This window comes from Limulus polyphemus, unplaced genomic scaffold (genome assembly GCF_000517525.1).
Source record: "Limulus polyphemus unplaced genomic scaffold, Limulus_polyphemus-2.1.2 Scaffold2217, whole genome shotgun sequence".
NCBI classification, from domain to species: Eukaryota; Metazoa; Arthropoda; class Merostomata; order Xiphosura; family Limulidae; genus Limulus; species Limulus polyphemus.
In genome coordinates this window covers 160997-183986 of record NW_013667827.1, presented here as the reverse complement: position 1 = coordinate 183986, position 22990 = coordinate 160997, and the positions used below count along the sequence as shown (strand labels likewise).

The following is a 22990-nucleotide window of genomic DNA, read 5'->3' as shown; positions in this document are numbered from 1 at the left end:
AAAATGTTGTACCCTTTGTATTAGCTATCTAGACTTGGTTCTCAGTCAGTGTTGCAACTAGTGCTCACCAGGACTCTGAGGTGGCAAATTGACCAGACTTGGCATGATGCAAAAACTGAAGGTTACTATGGTATCACACCCAAGCTAGTACTAGCATTTTACAATGGTTTTACTGGTCACATTTGCATCATGATATTCAGATCTGGTGCCAGCACTATACTCTGTGTGCAGCTTAGAGTAAAAACTAGCACACAGGATAAACTCAAGCAAAGACTTGTTGCTTCTCCTTTCCAGAGGATAGCCTTCGATAGTGCTTGTACACCCCCAAGGACAGAACAAGATAACTGATATGTTATGTTTGTTACCAATTACTTCACTAAGTTGGTTGAGGCATACCTATTGGTCGGCACTCTAGCATAGTCCGTTACTGATGTGTTGGCAGAGTGGGTACAAAGGACTGTCAAAAAGCATATGCTTGCAAAATTTATTAATCTTGGACCAACCAACTGTGAAGAACCCTTGGTGTACATCACGATGGCATAACATGCAACAGAACAGAGGCTGACTGAAATTTTGCCAAATATGTTCTTGTTTCGGAGGAAAGTGATGGTCTCTGAAAAGGTAAATTATGGCTTAACACCTAGCAGAGAAGTGTCACACTTTTGTAGTGGCTGGCTCTGCACAGGACAATGCACGAGTTTACATTTGTATATATATATGTGTGTGTGTATGGGGTGTGTACATGTATATCCAGCCTTAGATCAAATCATTCATGAATGTTATATAACACAAAGTGAACCAAATAACTCATAAAATAACTAGTAGGTAGCATTTGAATGAGAATACAAGAATGTAATCTGAATGTTAACATTGAGTTATGAAGTTAACTATGTTTACTGACTTGGGATGTATTATTTGAAAATATAGGGGTCTTGAAGTTTCATTAATGCTAGCATGATACTCTTCCAATTTTGACATTGACGTGTTTGGCAGATATTGAATGTTATGGAAAGAGATAAGAGTAACAGCTAAACGCACGCCACATTGGCAGCTTGACCTGTTCTTTCACAACTTTGGTCATAAACATTTAAGTTGCTTGAGCTAAAATGTGATTAGGTGAAATTATATGTATAATGTATAAAGACATAATCACATACAATGACATGCTAACTTGATTTCAACAGTATTTTGTTTTATGTTTGAATATTGTAAATCATGCAGTGTAGAATATTTGAAAAATTATACATTTTCTGAATATTTTCTTAACATTTTTACAGTAAAAGACACAGCTATAATGCATGCTCTACGTGTAGTACCGGAGATTAGAAGTAACCCCTTTATGGTGTGACTTTGTAAATGCTCTTCTCTATGTTAAACTTGTATCTGAAGAAAGTCGAGATGTTAGTGTTATGAATTTTCATTGTCAACAAATATTGCGCTAGTGCTTGTGTGATAGTCAATCTATTTAGATTACTAGAGTGGCTACCTAACTCTGTATTTTGTCCACTATTTACTTCCTACTGGCTCCAGGATCTGTGTTCTATAACAACCAAACAGGAGTGGAGGAAATGTGACAGGGTTCCATGATAGCTATGGACCATCATCATGGCTATGACAATCTCAGAGAACACAGCTAGGGTATAGGTCAAGCACGAGAACCGAGGATGCATGTGTCCACTGAACTGACCACAGGTAGTAGGTATCATGTTGCAACGGCAGAATACACGTGAGTACGCGTAATCCTGTATAAACAGTTTGTTTTGTTTTTTATACTCTGCTCCTAAGAGAAATTTTATGGCATTGTATTTCTTTAGCCAAGCCATTACAACCTTATCAGACACTCTTGACTAAATTTTTCTCACCTATTGGAGTTTATTGGATCTTGAATTTTCAATCCCGATGTTTTGTAGTGAACATCAATTTCTTAATCTTTCTGGCTATTTTTGTTTTCAGCCATCCAGCTAGAAGCCATTATTATGAGTTTGTTTATTCAATGAATTTAGTGCAAAGTTCCTCTAGGGCTATCCATATTAGTCATCCTGAATTTGGAAGTGATAGACAAGCGGAAAGTCAATTATTCAACACCATATACCAGCAGTTGTTGGGCTACTCTTTACCTAGAAATAGTGAGATTGACCTTCACATTAAAATAGCCCCCATTGCTGTCAGGGAGAGTATGTTTGGTGATTGAATTAGATCGTACAAATCGTAGCTTGCATGTTGAAACCCTAATCACCAGGTCATTCCAAACTCATTATTTTCTTCAGTTGAACGTCTAAAGTCTTGATTCTCTGCACAAAAAATGGAAGAAGTCTGTGATAAGAGTTTTCTTTTTACTTCAGGAACGTGATAGAGTTTTCCTCCTTACCGAACAAACTAGGGTCTGGCCAACTTTCATCTCATTGGAGTTAAGAGATAAGAGTGTATTACTGACCGAAATCACGTAATTGAGCTCTGATTGAGGCAGTAAGTGGTTTGACATTAAAAACTTTCGAACCACCAAAATCATTACCTACCATCATCCAGTCTAGGAATAAGAATCTTGCCAAATCTTTGGCATCCAGTGAGCCTGATACCCAGCTATTAGAATCAACCACTGATCCAGTGTCTCTGGTTGTAATAGTCAGGAATAAATCCAAGTCAAAGCCAATAATGAAATCTAAATGTCAGAAGAAAAGCTTCAAGTACCCTACTAGAGGGTGTTTTGTATAGAAAAATAGAAGACATCCTATGTGTGTTCACATCCACCAGGACCATCACATCCCCTGGCCCAACAGGACCTCCCTCATTCTTTGATGTAGAGAAAATCAGTGAAGAAGAAGGGTCTGTTGACTACTTCTATAACTAATCCAGAAGTGACATTGACCATAGTTTTTGCCACCACAACCACAATGTTTGTGAGTTCTACAGCACCAAGGCATTTACTTCATTGTCAGATAACTCCATGGCTTCAGGATTAAGGTTAGAGAAGTGCAAACAGCTCACAAGCTCCCTGATCGAGATAAAAGAAAGTCTCACACTGAAACAACTCACCATTTTAAAGTGCTACTGCCAAACACAGACAATCAGGTGGATAAAGGCCTGAGCACTAATGCAGTTGGAGGAAAGAGTGCATCATCTCTAGAGGCTCATAGGGACTACCATGGTGTACCATAGATTTATGATTATGTTGGAGGATTTGCAATCTGGGCTGCTCTAGTTATTGGATATTGTATTGATTTATTTATTGATTAATTTATTTTGTGCTTGCTTGTTTGTTTGTTTGTAGTGAAGCAAAAAGCTACACAATGGGCTATCTGTGCTCCGCCCACCATGGGTATCGAAACCCGGTTTCTTGCGTTTTAAGTCCGCAGACATACCGCTGTGCCATTGGGGACTTATTTTTTTTATAATTAATTATTGTAGATATGTATGTTTTTATTTCCTTGTAAAGAGTTTCATTTCTGTGTATGTATATTTTTCTTTACGAAGGTCATTTTAATACGTCAATTTATTACGTTATGTTAAAAGGTATATTTTTTTGCTATTTTAACTAAATGTTTGTTTGCTAAAGTGAGTTTTTATTATGTGATGATAATGACATTATGATCTAAATAATTTGGATAGTAAGTACAAAACGAGTAACAATATTTATACAAGAGTTAGTGAATTAATGGAAAAGAAAATTTTGGAAACCAAAATGACAAAAAAAGAGATTTATCACAGTGGTAACCCACTAGAGGGCCGAATGTGTTTGATGCCGTCGTGGACAGAGACGACGTAACCTTATGTCTAACGTAAACATTAATATTAAGTCGATTTTCATTCTATATTTTGTAAAACTTCAAGATTCCAATTAATAAACAGCCATGTCATTGCGGGAGAAACAGACTGGTAATGTGATATACATATTTATAAATTTATGTTAGCTTTGTAAGGAAACTAAATTGAAAGCTTATTTTTACAAATGCGTAAGTTTTAAATTTTTGGATAACCGCATGCACCTTCCAAATTTCTCGGGAAAACCGAAAAGGGTGCTTTTTATGGGGCAAATTCAAGTTTAAATGCTATAGTAATTTATAAAAAGGGGTTTGCAAATGAACATCTTTGACTGAAAAAGTTTCAACACAGTAGCACCTAAGACATGTATAACAAATTCATAATGAATACTTTATTATTTATAATAACTTAGTAAGAAGGATCCCAAGATATATTTTTCGATTTGACCATTATAGAACAGGTGTAAAACGAACCTTACTGGAGCTACTGCAATTTTAAAATACTGTTTTCTTCTTTGATTATGTATATCATTAGTAATAAGTACTGAATGAATGTTATTAATGAACTTTTTGTTATTTTGATGTTATTAATTTGATATTTGCAATGTTGGAACTGGAAGTATTGTTGTAAATGTCAATAAATGAAATTTATGTAAGCCAATGTTATTAGCCTTGAATTAAATACACTAATGTAAAGAAAAGTATAAATCTGTGGATATGTGGGGTTAAAATACTTAACTTCCTACCTAGAAGTTATAAAAAGTTATTAAAACTTTTATATCCAGTCCTGGGATATGTGGAGTTAAAAAATATATTCCTACAGAGGTGCCATTTTTAAAAATATGGAACAGGTATGTGTTCTTCCTAAATACAGGGATTGAATTGCATGGGTCTATAGAGATTTTTTCTTGTGTGATAATTACTAATGTAAGGTATATCAAGAGAAGATATTGTACTGAAATATGAAATAATATTTTGAATAGGATTGAATTATTCAAAATGTTTGTTGACAGTGAAAATCAATACTCATTTAGTTATTAGTAGCAATACTAAGGACTTGTTCAGCATTAAGTTTAGTACATATCCATATCCATTCAAATTAATAATAATAAACCACACCTTAAGCACATACTTTTGAACCTGTTTTTCTCTGTTAGTAATAATATTTTAGATTTATTCAGCTTTAGGAGTTGGTTAGTTCAGTTATACAGGGTGACCCAAAATTACATTTCCTATTTTAAAATTTAATAATTAACTAAATTAGGAAATATAACCATGCAGTTTTCAACATCTTGTAGCCCAACTGAAACAGTTTTTATTGACATGTCAGTAGACTTGTACACGTGCACCATTAGTGGCTCTCAGCATGTCTAACCGATACTTGATTTTAGTCCATATTTGCCGTAAAATGCCCACAGTTACAGTGGTGATGGTATCTGTTATCCTGGTCTTTAGCTGTGTGATGTTTGTTATAGGTGTGAGATACACAATATCCTTAACATACCCCCATACTTCTTTCCTGTACTGGTGTAATTACACTGCACCACAGCCACTGACTTGGTCTCTGCAAGCCAAATGATGCATTGAACCTTTTCTTGCACAGTTGCCATTTTACAGGGTAATGCTACTCATTGGAGTGAAAAAAATACATGACAATGACAAATTGAGTTGGGCTACAAGATGTTGAAAACTGATTGGTTGTATTTCCCTAGTTATTTAATTATTAAATTTTAAAATAGGAAAGATAATTTTTGACCACCTTGTACTACACATAGAAATACTGGAATTATGTTATATAAGGAATCTGAGTACTTTGTACATATATTTTAGCAAGAGCTGTGTTGAACTTGTATAGGTTGTTTGGGTAGTTTTTCTTGTGTGATGATAGATATTTGTACTGAGTTGAAATGCCTGTATTTATTTTGCTTGTTAGAAGTTATATTCTTTCAAGTTAAATCATTTAAAGTCACACAAGTTAACTACTTTAGATATAGTCTTTCAGTTAGACAGTGATCTACCACTTTGAAGTTTATTGATATACTTAAAAATTGCTTATTAACAGTTTTATTAACTCTTTGTGAAAGTGTCTAGCACACCTTTTAATGTTTCAGCAAATAACTTGTATAATAAAACTTAATTACAAATGAGACATTTGAATGGAATACAATATGAAACAATATGAAAAGTAACTAATTTGTAATTGGATGTAACATGTCAGTACAATAAAGAAGGGGAAAATAAACAATCTTTGTTAAAATGTGTAATAAATATTAAAATTGTATTATTATATAATACCATGAGAAGGCATGTCATATATTCTTTTTTAAAGTTGGCAGGATTGTTTGATGATATATTTCAAATAATTTCTTAGACCATAAGGCAGGTGTATCATGGATATTACAAAGTACTTGTGGACTACAGACCAAAGCAAGATCTGTGTGTGTTTCATTATGTTTAAAACTACTCATCTTATGTCATCTCTAAAGTGGTAATTTTATATATTTAACTAACTATCATGAACGACAATAGTAGTTCATAATAGGGATTGCAAGGAATTGCACAAAACTGTGTTAGAACGTTTGGGCAAAAAACACCTTAAACAGTAAAAATTCAGTTCAAACAACACGTTAAAACCTTTAATATTGACTGATAAATCTGTACATGTATAAAAATGCACAAAAAATAAGTACACATGTTTAACTTACAAGGAAAAGAAAATCTGCTCAAAACAGCCCATTTGTAATTATTCTTTTGCCAGACTACAACAAAAACATCTCTGTATATTGCACCCAAACTATATGTAGAATACTAATAAGGTACTGTGAAGGTCATAGAGGTATTGAAAAGTCAAATTGTTTTTTCTGTATTTTACAGAAACTACAAAACATCACAATTCTAGTGTAAACAATGTTATCATTACCTGTTGAAGTTAGTTTTCTTACAAATATCCGGTGTTCCTTTAAAAAGCTTAAGTAAAGGATGAAACAGGAACTACCAACCAATAATAGATGAATGTTAAATGTAGATACTCAATGCTTTGTACACTATGCAATTGGTGTGTTTAGGGAGCCAATCCCTATATTATGCATGAAAGGAAGGAGTAAAAAAAAATCAGTACACATAAAATTAAGTTTTATTACACACATTTGTAGAATAAAAGACACAAAGGTTTACTTAAAGTGATGTTTTAGACTTATATGTTTTATTTGAAAAGGCTGCTTTTCTACTGGTAAAATTTGTATGCACTAAGAGGAAGTTGTGTCTTAGTAATTCTGGGTAACACCATGGAGCCAAAATAGGGGTTTGTGGTTTAAGTAAATAATGTCTACAGTATCTTCAGCCTTGTTTCCTTACTTTTTTATGGTCCCTATTTGCAGGTTTTTAAATTCTCAATTTTTTATTTATCTTGTTTTATTAGTGCTTGGAATTTTCAGTGATAGTTTATTATGGTATAGAAGTAATTAGATTTATTATTAGATGGACCATTGTGAAGAAAAGATAGTTCAATTTGAGACAGCTAAGAATCACTCCTTTTTAAGAGAGATACACTTTTTTGTATATGCTTTGATAATTTATTTATATTTTTTTCAATAACATGGGCTTTTTCAAGATTTATAGGACCAACATTCGTGGGTGACTATAATTGTTTATTTTGTGTAATATGACTTTTAAGGCTCAGTTTTAAACAACATTATAAATCACTATTAATATTTGTAAATAACATGAATGATAATTAATCATTTCAAGAACAATGGACAGTTTGGAAGGAAACTTGTCTAAAAGATTGTCTAGATTATGTAAGTCATATGTTCATGTATAAAAATTATGAAAAACATTTTTCTTGTATTTAAAAATTATAGACTAGAATTATTATGAATAATGATTTTCCTATTGTAAGGGGCTTTGAAGCGAATGCTGAATTTCAATGTTACTCCTACTAAAGCAGCAGTGATGGAACCTACATGGAAGGTATGTTAGACTAAAGATTGTGTTTAAATATAAACAGTTTGTTCCTTATTATTATATTTCATTTCTCTGTAGTTTTTTCTTGTAACTGATACATATATAGTTGTAAGTTTCTATCTAGTCTTACCTTTTGTGTCACTATTTGCTTTGTCCATATTGAAAATTGTACCTGGATTTTGAATAGACACAGCCAAAAGTTGGCATACTTTTGAACTGTGTGCTTTAGGGATGTGTTATTTTGTGTTATTTAATGTTATCCCACCTCTGCTAGCCAACTGATCTAGCTAAGTCATGTCATGCTCCTTATAAACTTATGGACCCAATTAGATATCAGGTAAGCACTTGATCACCTACTCAGTTAACTTATGATATGGTATAGACACGGTTCAGTTTTTTGTTGTTGAAAAATCTGTACCATTTGTTTTATTATTGCAACTTTCCAGAAAGATATTTTATCAACACAGCTAGTCATGTAACATGTTCATACTATTTTACAGTTTTCATCTGTAAGCTGAGCTTGAATCAGAGCAGATAATTTACGTATTTTGCCATGACTTGGTTATATGTTTGATTATGTTTTTTAATGCCATAAGTACATACCATAGAGCTCTCCAAAGCATAATAGAACAAATTTGTTAGTATTTATACCATATTATTTCACTTATGCCTGTTAGCATTGTCTATGATGTGCTTTTGTAATATAGTAATTTATTGTGTTGTATGGTATCTTTCTGTGGTGGGGGTATATTCCTGCTGACTTCTTATTCTCATTGTTAACCCTGAAGCATTATAATTATCAGTAACCTGATCACATGATCTGATCTGATTTGTCCATGTATGAGCCTTTTATCTCCATCAAACCAATTTCTGTTTTTAGTAACAAATTAAGGTGTTTCAGTTGGTTTATCAAATGTGAAGGCACAGAGAAATTATAGATATTTCAACCAGGTTTCTTCTACTTCAGATAGAATTCATGGAGTAGAGGAGGGAAATTATAAAGCTTGGGATAAGTGTGTGAGGGATATTCTGAGGGAAATTTATTTCATGAAACTTTTGTAATGTTGATATAATATTCATTGCAACATTTTGAAATTAAAGGTATTTATGATAACCTTAATGCATTACTAACTTTTAAAAAGTTTATGACTTGACCATAGACTAATTCTTGTTTACTTTAAAATAAAATTAAAATACATTTCAGATAAGAATTTTTCAAAATCATTTGGTTTTGGTAAACAGATTAAGAATTAAGAATTTCAAAATTTTTTTTGTGGCTACTAAGTTTTAGATTTGTACTTGGGTTAGGTAAGTTTACAGAAATTAGGCAGCTATCTTTAACTTATATAAAATATATTGTTTGTGTGTTAGTAACACAGTGTTCTCAAAGCACAGGAACTTTTTTTTTTTGAGGAAGAGTTGCTTCATCTCTTATGACCCACAGTTGTGGGATCTGCTTCTAGCCATCAGACCCTCAATCTTTTGAGACAATATCAAACACTTTACTCAATTTTTGGTGGGAGTGCTGCATTATGTATATATTTCATTCCCTGATTATTTCTGATTCACAATATGAAACTGTTTACTTATTTTTGTTATCATTATTTAGTTGCATTATGAAGTATTTAGTCTGTTTAAGTTTATTGTATACACATGGGTTTTCTTTTTAATCAACAATGCAAGTACCATAGCTAACTTTATTTACTAATTAAACACAAATGGATAATTTGAAATATCAGATTAAACCCAAAGCCACTGAAAGTTGTTCTTGTGCATGCTCATATGTGTGTTTAATTAATATGTTTGTTATTTGAGACCACAATGACAAAGTATGAAATGCTGTGGTATAAAATTTGAACTTACGTTATAGCTTCAAAAAGTGTAATTAAAGAAAACAATTTTTCAACATTATATAATTTGTTAGACAATATTAGATATTAATATTGACTAGAAAATTCAGTGTCTAAATAATAAATTAAGACTTAAAAAAACTGTTTCAAAAGAAAATTGCTAACAAAATATTTGTAACCTTGATCCTTGGGCAGGGGAAGAGTTAAAATGAGTTTGTTGGCAAATTTATTTCAATGTTAGTTCTAAAACTGACATTTACAGTAGCTACTTTTGGAAATGTTTTGAGTCAGAGTTACTGAAATATTGGATTTCCAAAACATACTTACCTCCTTTCACACTACAGCTATTACTTGACTGCTAGGGTTTCTTCCTTTGCCCATCTAAGCATTGGTCTGATTGATCGTGACACTCTCGACCTACGTCAATGCGCCCTCTATCCTGGTACTGTATATAAGCATTTCATTCAGATAATGTTATCACTTTTTCTCAACAAAGCATCACTAATGGGTTCCACAGTACTATGGTCATTCAAGATACTTTGAGCATTCTCTGTGTTATGTTGTTGGTTTTTGTAAAATAGAAATTTCCGATTGGCAAACCGAGTTATGGTATGAATTCCCTGATTATTATTTCCAACAGAGGCAAATCAGATCTTCTCCATCCCAATCACACCTTTGATATCTAGCATCACACAATAATGGGTGTGTGTTTGAGACTGTCAGTGGTATTATTTGTGGTGAGATGGAGACATATATTCAGGAGAGAATTTAGATTTGCTTTTTCCTGTGTCTTCTTTTAGTCTGTTGGCTTCTCAGTCCCCCTGTGGGACAGTGGCAAGTTTATGGACTTACGATGCTGGAAACCAGGGTTTGATTCCTTATAATGGACACAGTAGATAACCCAATGTTGCTTTGCTCTAACAAAACAAATTTGCCTGACTAAATGCTGTTCCAATCAATGGTAAAAAACACAGTCTTTAAGTGAGATAAAAAAGGAGGCCACTTTGGGATAAGCTACCTATGACTTGTTTTCTTCAGTTGGTTCCTTGAGAGTATGAGTTTTGGGTCTGCACCTTACTTGATGGCTGAAAGGTCTGGGAGCGAATATTTAGTTTTCTCTCCATCCATGGACATTGTGGTTCATGCAGAGAGGTTTACTTCTCTGTTACGTGAAGGGACAGTTGTGCCTTATCTGTCATGATTGACAGAACTATGTGATTTATCCTAATACCATCAGGTGGAAGCATATTCGGACTCAAAAAGTACTTCTGCTCCTCAAAATTAGGGGTTCTAAGGTGGAGTTTGTAGTTAACCTAAATAGAACAATGTCCCCTGGTGGGACAGCGGTAAGTCTAAAGACTTACAACTCTAAAATTGAATGTTTTGTTTTCCTAAAACTAAACTTTGTTGTTAGACTCTCAGGATCACCAACTTCATTGATGGTGAGCTGGAACCATTGTTAGCATGTACATTGGTTTGATTGTCAGCTTCTACATTCATCCCTGTTGTTGTTGGCATCTCATCTTTCATCGGCTCCTACAGGGGGACATAGTTCCACCCCTATTTAAGGTTCCAACCCCTTGACATCAGCCCCTCAGTACATTGGTACCCAAAATAGATTCTGTCCATATCCAAGGGTTCCACTGCTCAGTCAGAATTCTGCCAGCAAGGTTGGTGATTATTGTATGCCTTTGGGTCTATGGGGACTCGGTTCTGAGACTTTCTGGACATGTGGTAACCTTCATCATGGATCCATGGGCACTATAGGTCCTTGAGTCAGGATTACTCATTTAGTTCACATCTTCACCACCATTATCCACCCAACCTGTAGGGTTTCCATCTCTCTCAGATCCTTGGGATTTGGAACATAGTTCTAAGGCTATCAGAGTTTTGTTGTTCTGGGGGTAGTGAGAGAGTTGTGCTAGTTCTTTGAGGGTTTTATTCCCACTGATTGTTGGGCCTAAGACAACATGAGATTAGTGTCTAATCAATGTCTAGATTCTCCAAGGTTCACAAGTTACTCATTCCTCAATCTGAGTTGGCATTTTTTTACTGGTTTTATGGATGTCCAAGTTCATTGGAGTCGGTTCCTATCTGCATGTTGCCATAGTGGTATAGCATCCCACCACTATTGGTGTTTTTTGTGCACAAAGGTCAGGTACTGAAGTTCAGGGTTTTTACCTTTGTATTAGCATCACATGGGTTCTGCCAATCATACAAGTTTTTTCTTGTCGCCTCCATACCCTAGCACTGTGTGTACACCGTTCCATAGATTAGTGGTAACTGCTGACATCATTTTGCCAATTGTCAGAAACAACCAAGGCAGGCTTCATTCTCAGAGCTGAGACATATATACTAACTTCAATTCAATATGTCATCAGTATAGGTTGTTTTGTTTCCTTACAACTCTCAGTCGGGCTCAGCTGACTCCCATCAGGTTCCATGCTATGGAACAGGAAGCCTGACTCTTACTCACCTCTCCTTCTCCCATGCCAGGGATGGTTCTTTCTCTTTTAGGAATGTGGGCATCACTCGAATCCCTCTTGCCTTTGGGATGTAAGCACAAAAGATCCTTTTAATGGTCTTTATGTGACCAAGGGATCATAAACATCGATTCACTGGATTCCCCAGTTTCCTTAGTCAGGATCATTCTTTGATCTCAAGGGATTGTCAAGTCAGAACACTACTAAGATATGGGTTGAGATTCACTCGTAAGTATATATATATATTGCGGTCCAATTGCCCTAGCCACCAACATGGGATATAAGGACCATGGCCCTATCATTCCAACCCTGAACAGTGGAACCTGGCCAATAGTGATTATAGATTAGGTAAAATTCCACCTATAGTACATGAATTAAGTTGCAGCTGAAGATCATACCTATTCCCCCACTAGGGTGCCAATCTTTTATTGACACACCAGTGATCTATGCAGATGCTTTCTGTATGGATAATGCCCCACCTTCTTAATGTGTGATTCTAGCTGTAGTGTGAGAGGAGGTAAGTATGTTTTGGAAGTTAACATCTTCTTCAATCAAAAATGTCTTTCCAATAATACTTACCTCTGCTTACACTCTCCTGTCCTTCCTCCCCACTAAAAGCTGGTGTTAGAGACTGCAGATTAAGTCGGTCTCAAAAAAGTGGTACCATTATCTGAATGAGGTGCTTATATATAGTACCAGGATAGAGGGTGCATTGACCTAGGTGGAGTGTGTCACAAGACAAATTTACCAAGGGACAATTAAGTAGGGTATAAAAGACTGGAGCAAGTGAGAAAAAAATCAGACCAATGCTTAGATGGCCAAAATAAGAAACTCTGGCATTCGACTAACAGCTGTAGTGTAGAGGAGGTAAGTATTATTGGAAATACATTTTTGATTTAAGAAAATGTTAACTTATAAACATTGTCAAAGGTCCATATGAATAAATAAAAATTTTGTTATCTACTTGGCTTTCAGCCAGATTCTTTTTGTATTTTTAGATAACTTACAGATTTGTAGAGTATGAGGCTTTAATATTTTTTAAACTAAATGTTTAAAATTTTCTAATTTGAACACAGCAAAATTCTGAAGTCTCATTACTTCTAGGTATTTAAACAGACAACCTGTTTCTTTCAACAAAGCTTATTTTTTTTATATTGATAATTTCTCAGCATGTAACAAATCAGACAACCATGTTACTACCAGGGTAATATAACAAATTACAAATTGTTAAGCACAATACAAGTTTAACAAACTCATGAATTAATAAAATTGTAATTTGTTTTATGCTACTCTTCTAATAAGAAGATTATTTGACGCATTACAAGAACTACATGGAACCTTCATTAACCATTCATTGATTCATCACTCAAAGCATCTGTTTGTTAGCCTGCTATTATAATATGGAATATGTATGCTTAATATGCCACTCTTCCCTCAGTGGTTTTCCTGTTAGAGAATAGTGTAGGAACAGGTGATTGTTAACCTGTATACAACCTTTTAAGAAGAGGTTTGAGAATTTTATTTTTTATCTTAAGCAGAATGCGAGAGAGAATTTTTTGTGCAAACTGCAAGATATTATGTAACGTAGGCCTATAGTAGTTCTTTAATTAAGTAAGCTTATGAAATCTGTGCTTTTACTTTTACTTTGTTACTTGAGTGAGGTCAAAGTGTATTCGCAACTGAAAAAGGTGAGCTCTTTCCTGTATTTTGAGAATTAAGGTGTGTTGTGAATAATTCGTCAGTCCATTGTGTCTGAAGTAATCTTCAGTTGAAGCTGTCTCTTGAGATCTGAGCTAAGTGAACTTTGTCATGCAGAAATGTGGATTAAGTTTTCACACAGTAATGTAATACTTGTAACAGTGTCTTTTATAAAAGTTTAGTGTATCAAAAAAAAGGTCTGTCAAAAATTACACCTGAGTTACATGTAGTCTAAGGCATACAGAACTCTTAGTGGAAATGAAATAAAGAATTATTAGTTATTATAGAGTAATTTGTTAATCAGTATTAGCTAACTGAAACATTTATATTAATTTATCTAAGTATAAATTGCTTGATTGTAAATAAACTAGAACCAGAGAGGTTGCTTTGAAATATAAATATATATAAGTGTACAACATATAGCTGATTGTGAGTTTGCAGTGTATTTACAAGTGTAATAGTATAACCTACATTCCCATGAAAAAGACTGCTTGCCACTTAATCATAAAAGATATACCACTTTTAGCCACTATATATAAAAACAGCTGATAAACAAATGAATGATAAAAAATGATGCAAGACCTATAATGAAGTTTTTCATGAAAACCAGAAACACAAAAATGCAAAAAGAGATGCTGTTGACTGTTTCTGTTTCTACCACTGTATATGTTTAAAGTATCATGGTGTGAAAATAAACTCATTTCCCAGTCCTATTCATTAAATAGCACAAACAGGTAACATTTAGCAGTTCTTATTTATAAATAGAATATATTACCACAGAAGCTGAGAATCCCCTTATACCCACTCAACTCTAAGCAATGGATCTTCACTAAATTGCATGTCTACAATGTAGTTACAAATATTCTGTCTGAGTACAAAAAATGTAAAACTAACTCAGGTACAATGCCTGTAACACTTTGCAACAAAACATAACTACTGAAAACTGCAAAATCAAACACCTGTAAGTAGCAAATACCTTATTACACCTTCACATAAAATAAATATGAAGGATTTAACTGTGACCCAAATTACTACCACATTCATTATTGACACCTTTAAAACACATGAAACTGTGTGCATTTATCTAATGAAACAGTCACTGCTCATAGTTCATTATGAATAAAAATCTAGGATAACAATGTCATAAATATACAAATTACAAAAACAGAGACTGTGCTGCAAATTTTGAATTGTTAGTTTTGACGTATATTGTTACTCAGAAGGAAATAACTGTTCTAAATTTTTTATTTCCTACCAAATGTATAATAATCCATTCAACAGATTTACATTTATGAGAATAAGAATATGATATATCTAATACTATGCACAAATTTAGTAGCAAAATTTACAGTTACTTTTCATATAAAAAAGATTCTGTGAGTGGAGGCTGTTTCATTAGATAATTCTGTAAAAGAACAAACTATTAGCAGTGACTATGTTTCATTAGTTAAATCCATAAGAAACTATGAGCAGTGGCTGTTGAAATAATATATTTCTTAAAATGTTTTTGTTTTCTTTTTTCAGGTTCTAATATATGACAGATGTGGTCAAGACATTATTTCACCTCTCTTATCTGTAAAAGAACTGCGTGAGATGGGAGTGACTCTACATCTGTAAGTAGTTTAGAATTTGGAACATAACCATAAGTTTCATGTACAAAATGCCCTCTTAACATTAAAGTTTTGTTAATATGGTTCAGTACATCATGCTGCAGTGTTATTATGCTACTGTCATATATGTCAGTATTTGATTGTCACCTAAAAAAAATCATAAAACAGACACAGAGTATGACTTTTAACCTTACATTTAGAGGCTTGGTCAGTTTGCCTGATCTTGTAAGTATGAAATTATACATACTATTACTTTGAATTTACCAAGTGTATCCCCACAAAATTTGTCAAGCTTTTAGTAAACATTACAAGTCTGTTGTATACAAACATTTTTAATAAAATATTTTTTACTAAGAATTTTTCTGCGAATTCACAAAGCCTTTACTGATCCAATGTGAGTGAAAGATGATTTTCATGCTAAGAATGAAAATACTTCTTTTCATCTTATTGATGTACTATTATATTTGCACAGAACTTCCTAAATGAATATCAGAACTTTTTTATGGGGGTGGGGTAAAACTTTACACTTAATTTCTCTACCTTAACATTAACTGTAGCAAAAACTTCAATGCACAGTGAGATGAATAATTAAAAAATATAAAATAAAATCAAAACTACTCTTTTTTTTCTTGAATGACTGCAGATTGTAAGTGACAATTCCAATTATTTATCCTAACAACCTCTTCTTCTAGCCTTTTCACATCTGCTTTCTTTTACTTTTATCACTTTATAAAATACCTTAGACCCTCTCACAGTACATTAAAAAGAAATATATCACAGCAGAATAGTTTAGTGTAAACAAGCAATGAAGTTACAATCATGTGGTTTGCCTGAGTGATCACAATAAATGTTTCATTTAATTTTTTTATGTAAGTTCTGTTATTTAACTGTATACGTTTCTAATTTCTATATTTTAGTTATTTTTCTTAAGAAATATAACTATAAATAAAGAATATACATAGAACAAGAAACTTAGCACTCAATTTAGCCTTGAGGCCATTTGTGCTCAGATGCTGTGCTTTCATAACCTTATATTTTCTCATTATCTTGATTGTCCAAAAAATAATTTGTGTAGCTTTCATATGTGCATCAGAATAGAATATTATAAAATAATATATAATTCATCTAGTTTTGTAACTAAACTATAAATAGATTACAAAATTCCATTACTACTTAGTAACATGTCACACTTTTTTTGCAAACTGCTAAATTTCACAATCAAAAGTAAACACATGAATGTAAGAGGGTGGTGCATTGAATTTTTTTTTCTCTTTGTTATAAACATTGCCATTAAATACAAGATGGAAGGATTCTCTTTGGTGGGTTTTACAAATGTACTGATACCTCAGAATATTGAGAACAAGGAAAATTCAAATTTTATATGCTGTCCTAGTGCTATCGACAGATTATATTCTAATTGATTGGACACTGAAAGCCATAAAAGAGACAAAAGAAAATATTTATGTGAGAGACTTCAGAATACAAAATGTGTCACTTTCCACAGAAAAGTGAAGATTGAGAATTTATTTAAATATTTCCTTTTGAATTTGAGAACTTCAATCGTAGATAATATAAACATTTAAATTATAACCTTCATTTTTTATGCCAAGTTTATTGACATACATTGATAATAAGGTTGGTTAATTACATTTCTTATCTAACTGTAAGAAAGGTGGTGACATGCACTTTGATCCATTCATATGCATATTAAATACAAAAAGATATCCTTTATCCCCCTTCTATGACCACCTAGAAATATGTTCTCTTCACATGTAAGTGGTTATACAATGAATGTCCAGCAAGCAACTCAATAGACTAATGGCTGATATACATGTATATATATATCTTTTCTATCTTTTTTTGATAAGTATTTCAATAAATAAACAAATTGACCAAGAAATTATCATTATATTTTACCTGGTGTTCACCAAGTGAGTAATAACATTGTAACAATCCATCTTCATTACTACATACATTGAGACATAATGTCTGATAAAATAAAAATGTCACTATAGGAAGGAAAACTGGGGAGGGGAGTGAGTCTGTTACATACTAAATAATCTTGGGACATGAAATTGCAGTGTAAAATATAACCTAAACCAGCTTATGCAAGAGCGTTCAAGTTCTTGCAACATGTACTTTTGTTTATATATTTAAGATTTACCTTTATGTGATGTTTGTATCAGTATAAGGTTTTTTTTTTTAAATATCTTCTAAGTGGCTTAAGTATATTTGAAAGTAGAATACAGTGTACTTGCTGGTTGTCTGAACTCCTGATTGGTATTTTTCCTGAAGGAGTTAATTAACTTTGGAATAATCATGTCCCTTCCAGATGTATACATGTATTTTTAAGTATATTTTCTTAAAAACTATAGTTAATTGTATAAGACTTTGCAATACAATACGTTAACTTTTTGTGAATGTATGGGTGTTTTAGGGTTTTGCAAGTTATATTTCTTTAAGTTTTTGTTTTAATTAAGATTTTGAATAACAATAATATTTATTGTCCTTTTTTTATAATCTGCTCTTTCTATGATCTATAAAAAATTTTACCAGCAGGAAATGCTGAAATTAATATTTTCTATTTGATGTTTTTTTAAGTGACGGGTCACTTATTGTTCTAAATGTTCTTTATCTTCTAGAATGATGTAAGAACAGGTACCACTGGGTTGAATTATTTCTCCTTTATGACTATTTAGTTTATAAAAATATCCTGAAAGGCTGTAAAGCTAAAATCTTAGAAAGGATCTTTCCTAAAATTGCCCATGTATGTTTTTTCGTGAATGGTTTAATTAAATGTGCAAGAAAATAATGATGTTAAGCTGAACTGTTTTTAAAAAAAAGGGGGCATACCATGAAGTTACTATTGTAACTACATTAACTGTTGAACTGGGCTAATGCCATATGTATTGTGCAGTTCAGAAAGAACTTCTGCTGGCCTTTTGGCTTCATGGTTTTCTAGTTTTCACGTAACAGTTAAAGGTAAATAGAATTTATAATATTTCAACAATGACAAGGCAAAACCACTGTGAAAGCATAATGTCAGTCACCCACTTTCAGTTACTTTTTGTGCAGATCAGGCATTTGATGGTCCATCATATGGTCTAAAATGTGAATGAATGGTAGCTTAGCTTATGTGCATAAATCATCACTTTGTAGAGGTGGCATGCTTTACATTTGTACATATCACTTTCTTGTGGAATATAGTACCACAATAGCATTGGCAGTCTGGCACTAATGTTGTACTCTTAAAATTGTTATGTTGAGAAGTATTTAGGTACTGTTGATCACTCTTTTGAAAGAGCTGTTTCTAGAACATATTTAGTGTTAGAGTTGCTTGACAAGATGTGCCATATCTTCCAAAAGCATCCAACAAGTACTTAATGAGATTAAAATCTGGTGAGCATTCAGTATCCACTCTCTCTGATTAAGCATTGTTTTTTCAAGGAACATGACAATCATCTAAGCATTGTGAGATCAGGCACTGTTATCTATTATGCTGACATCAAGACAAATTGCACTAGTGTATGACAACACAAAGAGCCATAGGATGCTGTCTTTATAATGAGTGGCTTTGAACGTATATTTTCACAAGATGTAGAGGTTTTAGCCTATCATTACTTATTCTTGCCCACACTAAACTTAAACCATTACCACCTGTATCAAAATGTGATTGGATCTGGTTCAGTATTTTTTCCAAATAAGAATACACCTGTTGTTTGGCAGCATGGTGAAGCTGTATTCGTCTGTATTTGTAAACTACATATATTCATATGTCCTAGACTTTAGAATTATAATAGTATTATCAAAACAATTAACACTTAGTTAGTTTAATTTTTTATGACCATTTCATTAATTACAAACATCTTCATTGCAACATTTCAACGTACATTTTCACATGGAAGTTTATAAGCCAAAACTGAAATTCTTAAAATTTGTCTGTTTTCTTCATTTATAATTATATGATTTTATGAGAAATTTGTCAATTATCTTTTGTTTTGCAATGTATTTTTAAATTTCAGATTTTACCACAAGTTGTGGATAAACAATATCACTATCACACCTCTCTTGTGTTTTGCATATGAATGTCTTTAATATTAAAGTTTTTGTTCTCTATTAAACAACATATCCAAGATAAATATAGGGTTGAGTACATTTATTAAACAATTTTAAATATGTAAATTAGCAAGTCTCAGTACAACCACAGTTGATATGAAGTTACAGTGGAATGGAATGTATCAGAATTACATTTTGACAGTTTTTGGCATTTCTTAGGTAGTTTGATGCTACTGAAACTATAGCTTTTGGAAAGGAAATTTAACAGCCATTTCCAATGCAAAATATTCATATTCTCAGATCACAGAATTTACAAGATAGGGATGTCTTTTATTTGCAATGCTATTAGGAAAACAAAGAAATATGGATCAGTTTGAGCACCAGAACCATCCAGAAAGAGATCTGTAAGAAGTCATACCTCAGTCATGATAAGCATAGTGCAGGGTCTTATAACAGGTGAACACAAAAGTTAATTGCAAAAGCTGTTCACAAGTTTCTTGCAACAGTACACAACATAATCAAGAAGGATCCCCTTCTGGAAATGAAGTCAACAGGGTATGGGTTTATCAAGATGATGCTTGTCATACCTTCTGTTCAACCATTGCATACCTCAAAGAACTGGAAAATGAAACAAGTGTTCATGCTATACCATACTAAAAACATACCAGTCAAATTGCCAGATGCAGTTCCTATGTGTGATCTCATTGTTGAAACAGGCACTGTGGAACTATCATCCTTGTTTACTACATGAATTATGAAAAGCAAGCAGGGAGATATGATTTGCTTTGGACATTACATCATAATGACTGAGCCTTTTGCAGTGGAAGCTATGCTACAGGACTGTTGTCAAGATATACAGTCATCTGTTGTTGCATGATTGTAAGTGACAACATGGACCATAATAACATGGTGAGGCTCTAAAATTGTTTTATGTAGCGTACTTAACCTTTTGTAGTATCAGTGTTGGCTTTCTTGGTAGTAGTGAAGAGTCTTATGATTTTGAGTGGTTAGTGCAAAAATCTGAAAAAAACATTATCATTTTGTTGGTTTTATGTTGATGAGAATATTTATATTTGTTGAACTTTTATTATGATAGTTTATCTTTATTTCTATAGACTTCTTCACAGTGATAGAGATCAAATACCAGATGTACCAGCTATTTATTTTGTCCTTCCAACCTTAGAAAATGTTACAAGGATTTCTCAGGTAGACGTGCATTTACTTTGAAAGTTATATATTTATCCCTTTTTCTCCCTGTTCACTAAGTAAAAGTAACCTACATTTCCAATGTTAAAAAAAAATTAAGTGTTTCGAGGAATTTCATCCAATGTCAGTAACCCTGGACAAGGACAAATCAAATAAACAAGAGTATAGCCTAGTTTTGATTGACCTTAATTAGGATTACTGTATAATCAGTGAAAAATGGTGAATCTAATGATAGATTGGATTTCATATTTATTTTTAGTGTCTTAAACAGTGTGTGGTGTAATATGCTCATATTTTCAGTAGCTGGGTCTCTTAAAGCTGTATAGTTTTATTTTAATTGTTTTAGCATAATTTAGCAGATATGTTTTAGACAAAAGTACTATTGCCAGTACATATAAACCATGGTGAGTGCCTTATGCACAGTCTTCCAAAGAATAAAAATTAGTAGATGATTATATCAGTACTTTAATATTTCAGCATTTTTGTACTTTTAATTACATTATTTATGTATTGAATAAGGTGATAATTCGAAAACATATTTATAATACATTTTCAATATTTTTTGATATGATTCATGTTTCTGTAATTTAGTGTTTGTTGGAAAGAGTGAAACATCAAAGGTTGTGTAATAAATGCTGTTCTTGTTTTGAATTAGAAGTTTTAGAAAGCTAAAGTATTTTTCTTTGTTTGTCTTTCTAGGACTTTCAAAACCAGCTGTATGACCACTTTTATCTCAATTTTATCTCACCAATATCCAGACACAAACTAGAAGACCTTGCTAGTGCTGCTTTACAAGCCAGCTGTGTTTCATCTGTAGAGAAAGTGAGTAATCATATCAGGTGGAAGAAAAAACATTTTTTAATTACTAAATCTTTATTATGTTCTAGTAGTTGGTGTGACAAACTGTGAATCTGAGGATCCATGGTTCACATCACATTGCCATAAAATCTCACTCCACACTTTTTGGCCATGAATACACTATAACAGTGAAATTTAATTCCCACTATTCAATTAGCACAGTTTAAGGTTGTCAGTGGGTGCTGTTGACCAGTTACTTTACCTTTAGTCAAGTAGGGATTGCTAATGCAGACAGCCTTTGTGTTCTTGTGCATATAACTACAAAAAACACAACACTAAATCCATGCTGATAAAGTCCAAAGATATATAGTTTTGTGAGCAGGTTCTGTACAATGTGTCAAATGCTTTATTTAATCAATAACTTAAGTTTTTCTCAAGAAATTGTTCATTGGGCATCTGATCTGTCACAGTCCACCTCATAAGAGGTCAACAGTCATATATAAGGATATTGTCTTTGTAACCTTTGAAATTATGAAGACCAAAATTTATAACTTATTATATCAATATTCCCTTGATGTAACTACAGTAACTTAAGTCCATTTACTGAAAAAAAACTTTTTTTCTTGAGCTTGTACCAGGTAATGATTTGGTACACATGTCATGTGTTACAAAGATCCTTTTGAAAGGGATATGTATTGATGATATTAGTCTGGCTATAGATTTGATATGTAAATCTGGAGAATAATATTGATGTACAGAAGCACATTATTGTAATAAAACAGTCGATTCACCAACAACAATTTATAAGCACAATGAGTTTTTTATATATGTAGAGAACATACTACATGTTTCAACAGAACATTGGAATAAGAAAGACCTATGTTTTATTGAAACATGTAGTAAGTTCTGTACATAAAAGAAAATAAAATTTATTATGCTTATCAATTGTTGTTGGTTAATTTACTATCAATAATATTGTATAATATGTATGAATATATAAGTAAGAAATCTAAACATACATGTATATAAATATATACATATTTATGAAACTTTTATTTGATACTTAAAATTTATTAGACTTCATAAATACACAAAGGTTAGTCAAGGAAATGGAAGCACCTCTTGTGTCAGTGTGCTCCTGAATTCCAATTCTATTGAATATACAAGTCACATGCTACATTTTTCCCATGTGTTTAGAATATGTATATATAAGAACTAGCTCTCATAAGCTTCATTTTGAGACAATAACTCACCTTCATACCCAGTTTAACTCTTTCAGGCGGGCTCATTCCTAGGACCAATCTCATAACCATTTTGTGCTTGTTATAGTTTTCATGCTATAACTTTAAAGTTAGTAGGTGAATGTTAATGAAATTTAGCAGATTATCAGTAAACATTACAATGCTTTCATATGCAACATATCAATTTTTGTTATTAAGTCTTAAGGTTTGTGAAGCAATGTTTTTCTCATGTATTTTTTTCTTTTCATATGTTGCCTATCTATCATGCAAAGTAATATTCATTGTAAGATTAAAAATAGTTTTATGCATCAGAAAATTTTCAAATTT

The 22990-nt window shown here is 32.6% G+C and overlaps 1 protein-coding gene across 1 annotated transcript in view; it reads left to right on the top strand.

Annotated features, from left to right (window-relative positions):
- The first annotated feature begins 3737 nt into the window (after positions 1–3737).
- The window catches only part of LOC106466308 (sec1 family domain-containing protein 1-like), an 82132-nt gene continuing 62879 nt past the window's right edge, over positions 3738–22990 (top strand). Inside the window, exons 1-5 of the mRNA XM_013926579.2 lie at positions 3738–3873; positions 7657–7727; positions 15277–15365; positions 20534–20624; positions 21324–21446. Coding sequence (XP_013782033.1) covers positions 3849–3873; positions 7657–7727; positions 15277–15365; positions 20534–20624; positions 21324–21446 — 399 coding nt within the window. The 5' untranslated portion in view covers positions 3738–3848. The remainder of the gene's footprint in view (positions 3874–7656; positions 7728–15276; positions 15366–20533; positions 20625–21323; positions 21447–22990) is intronic.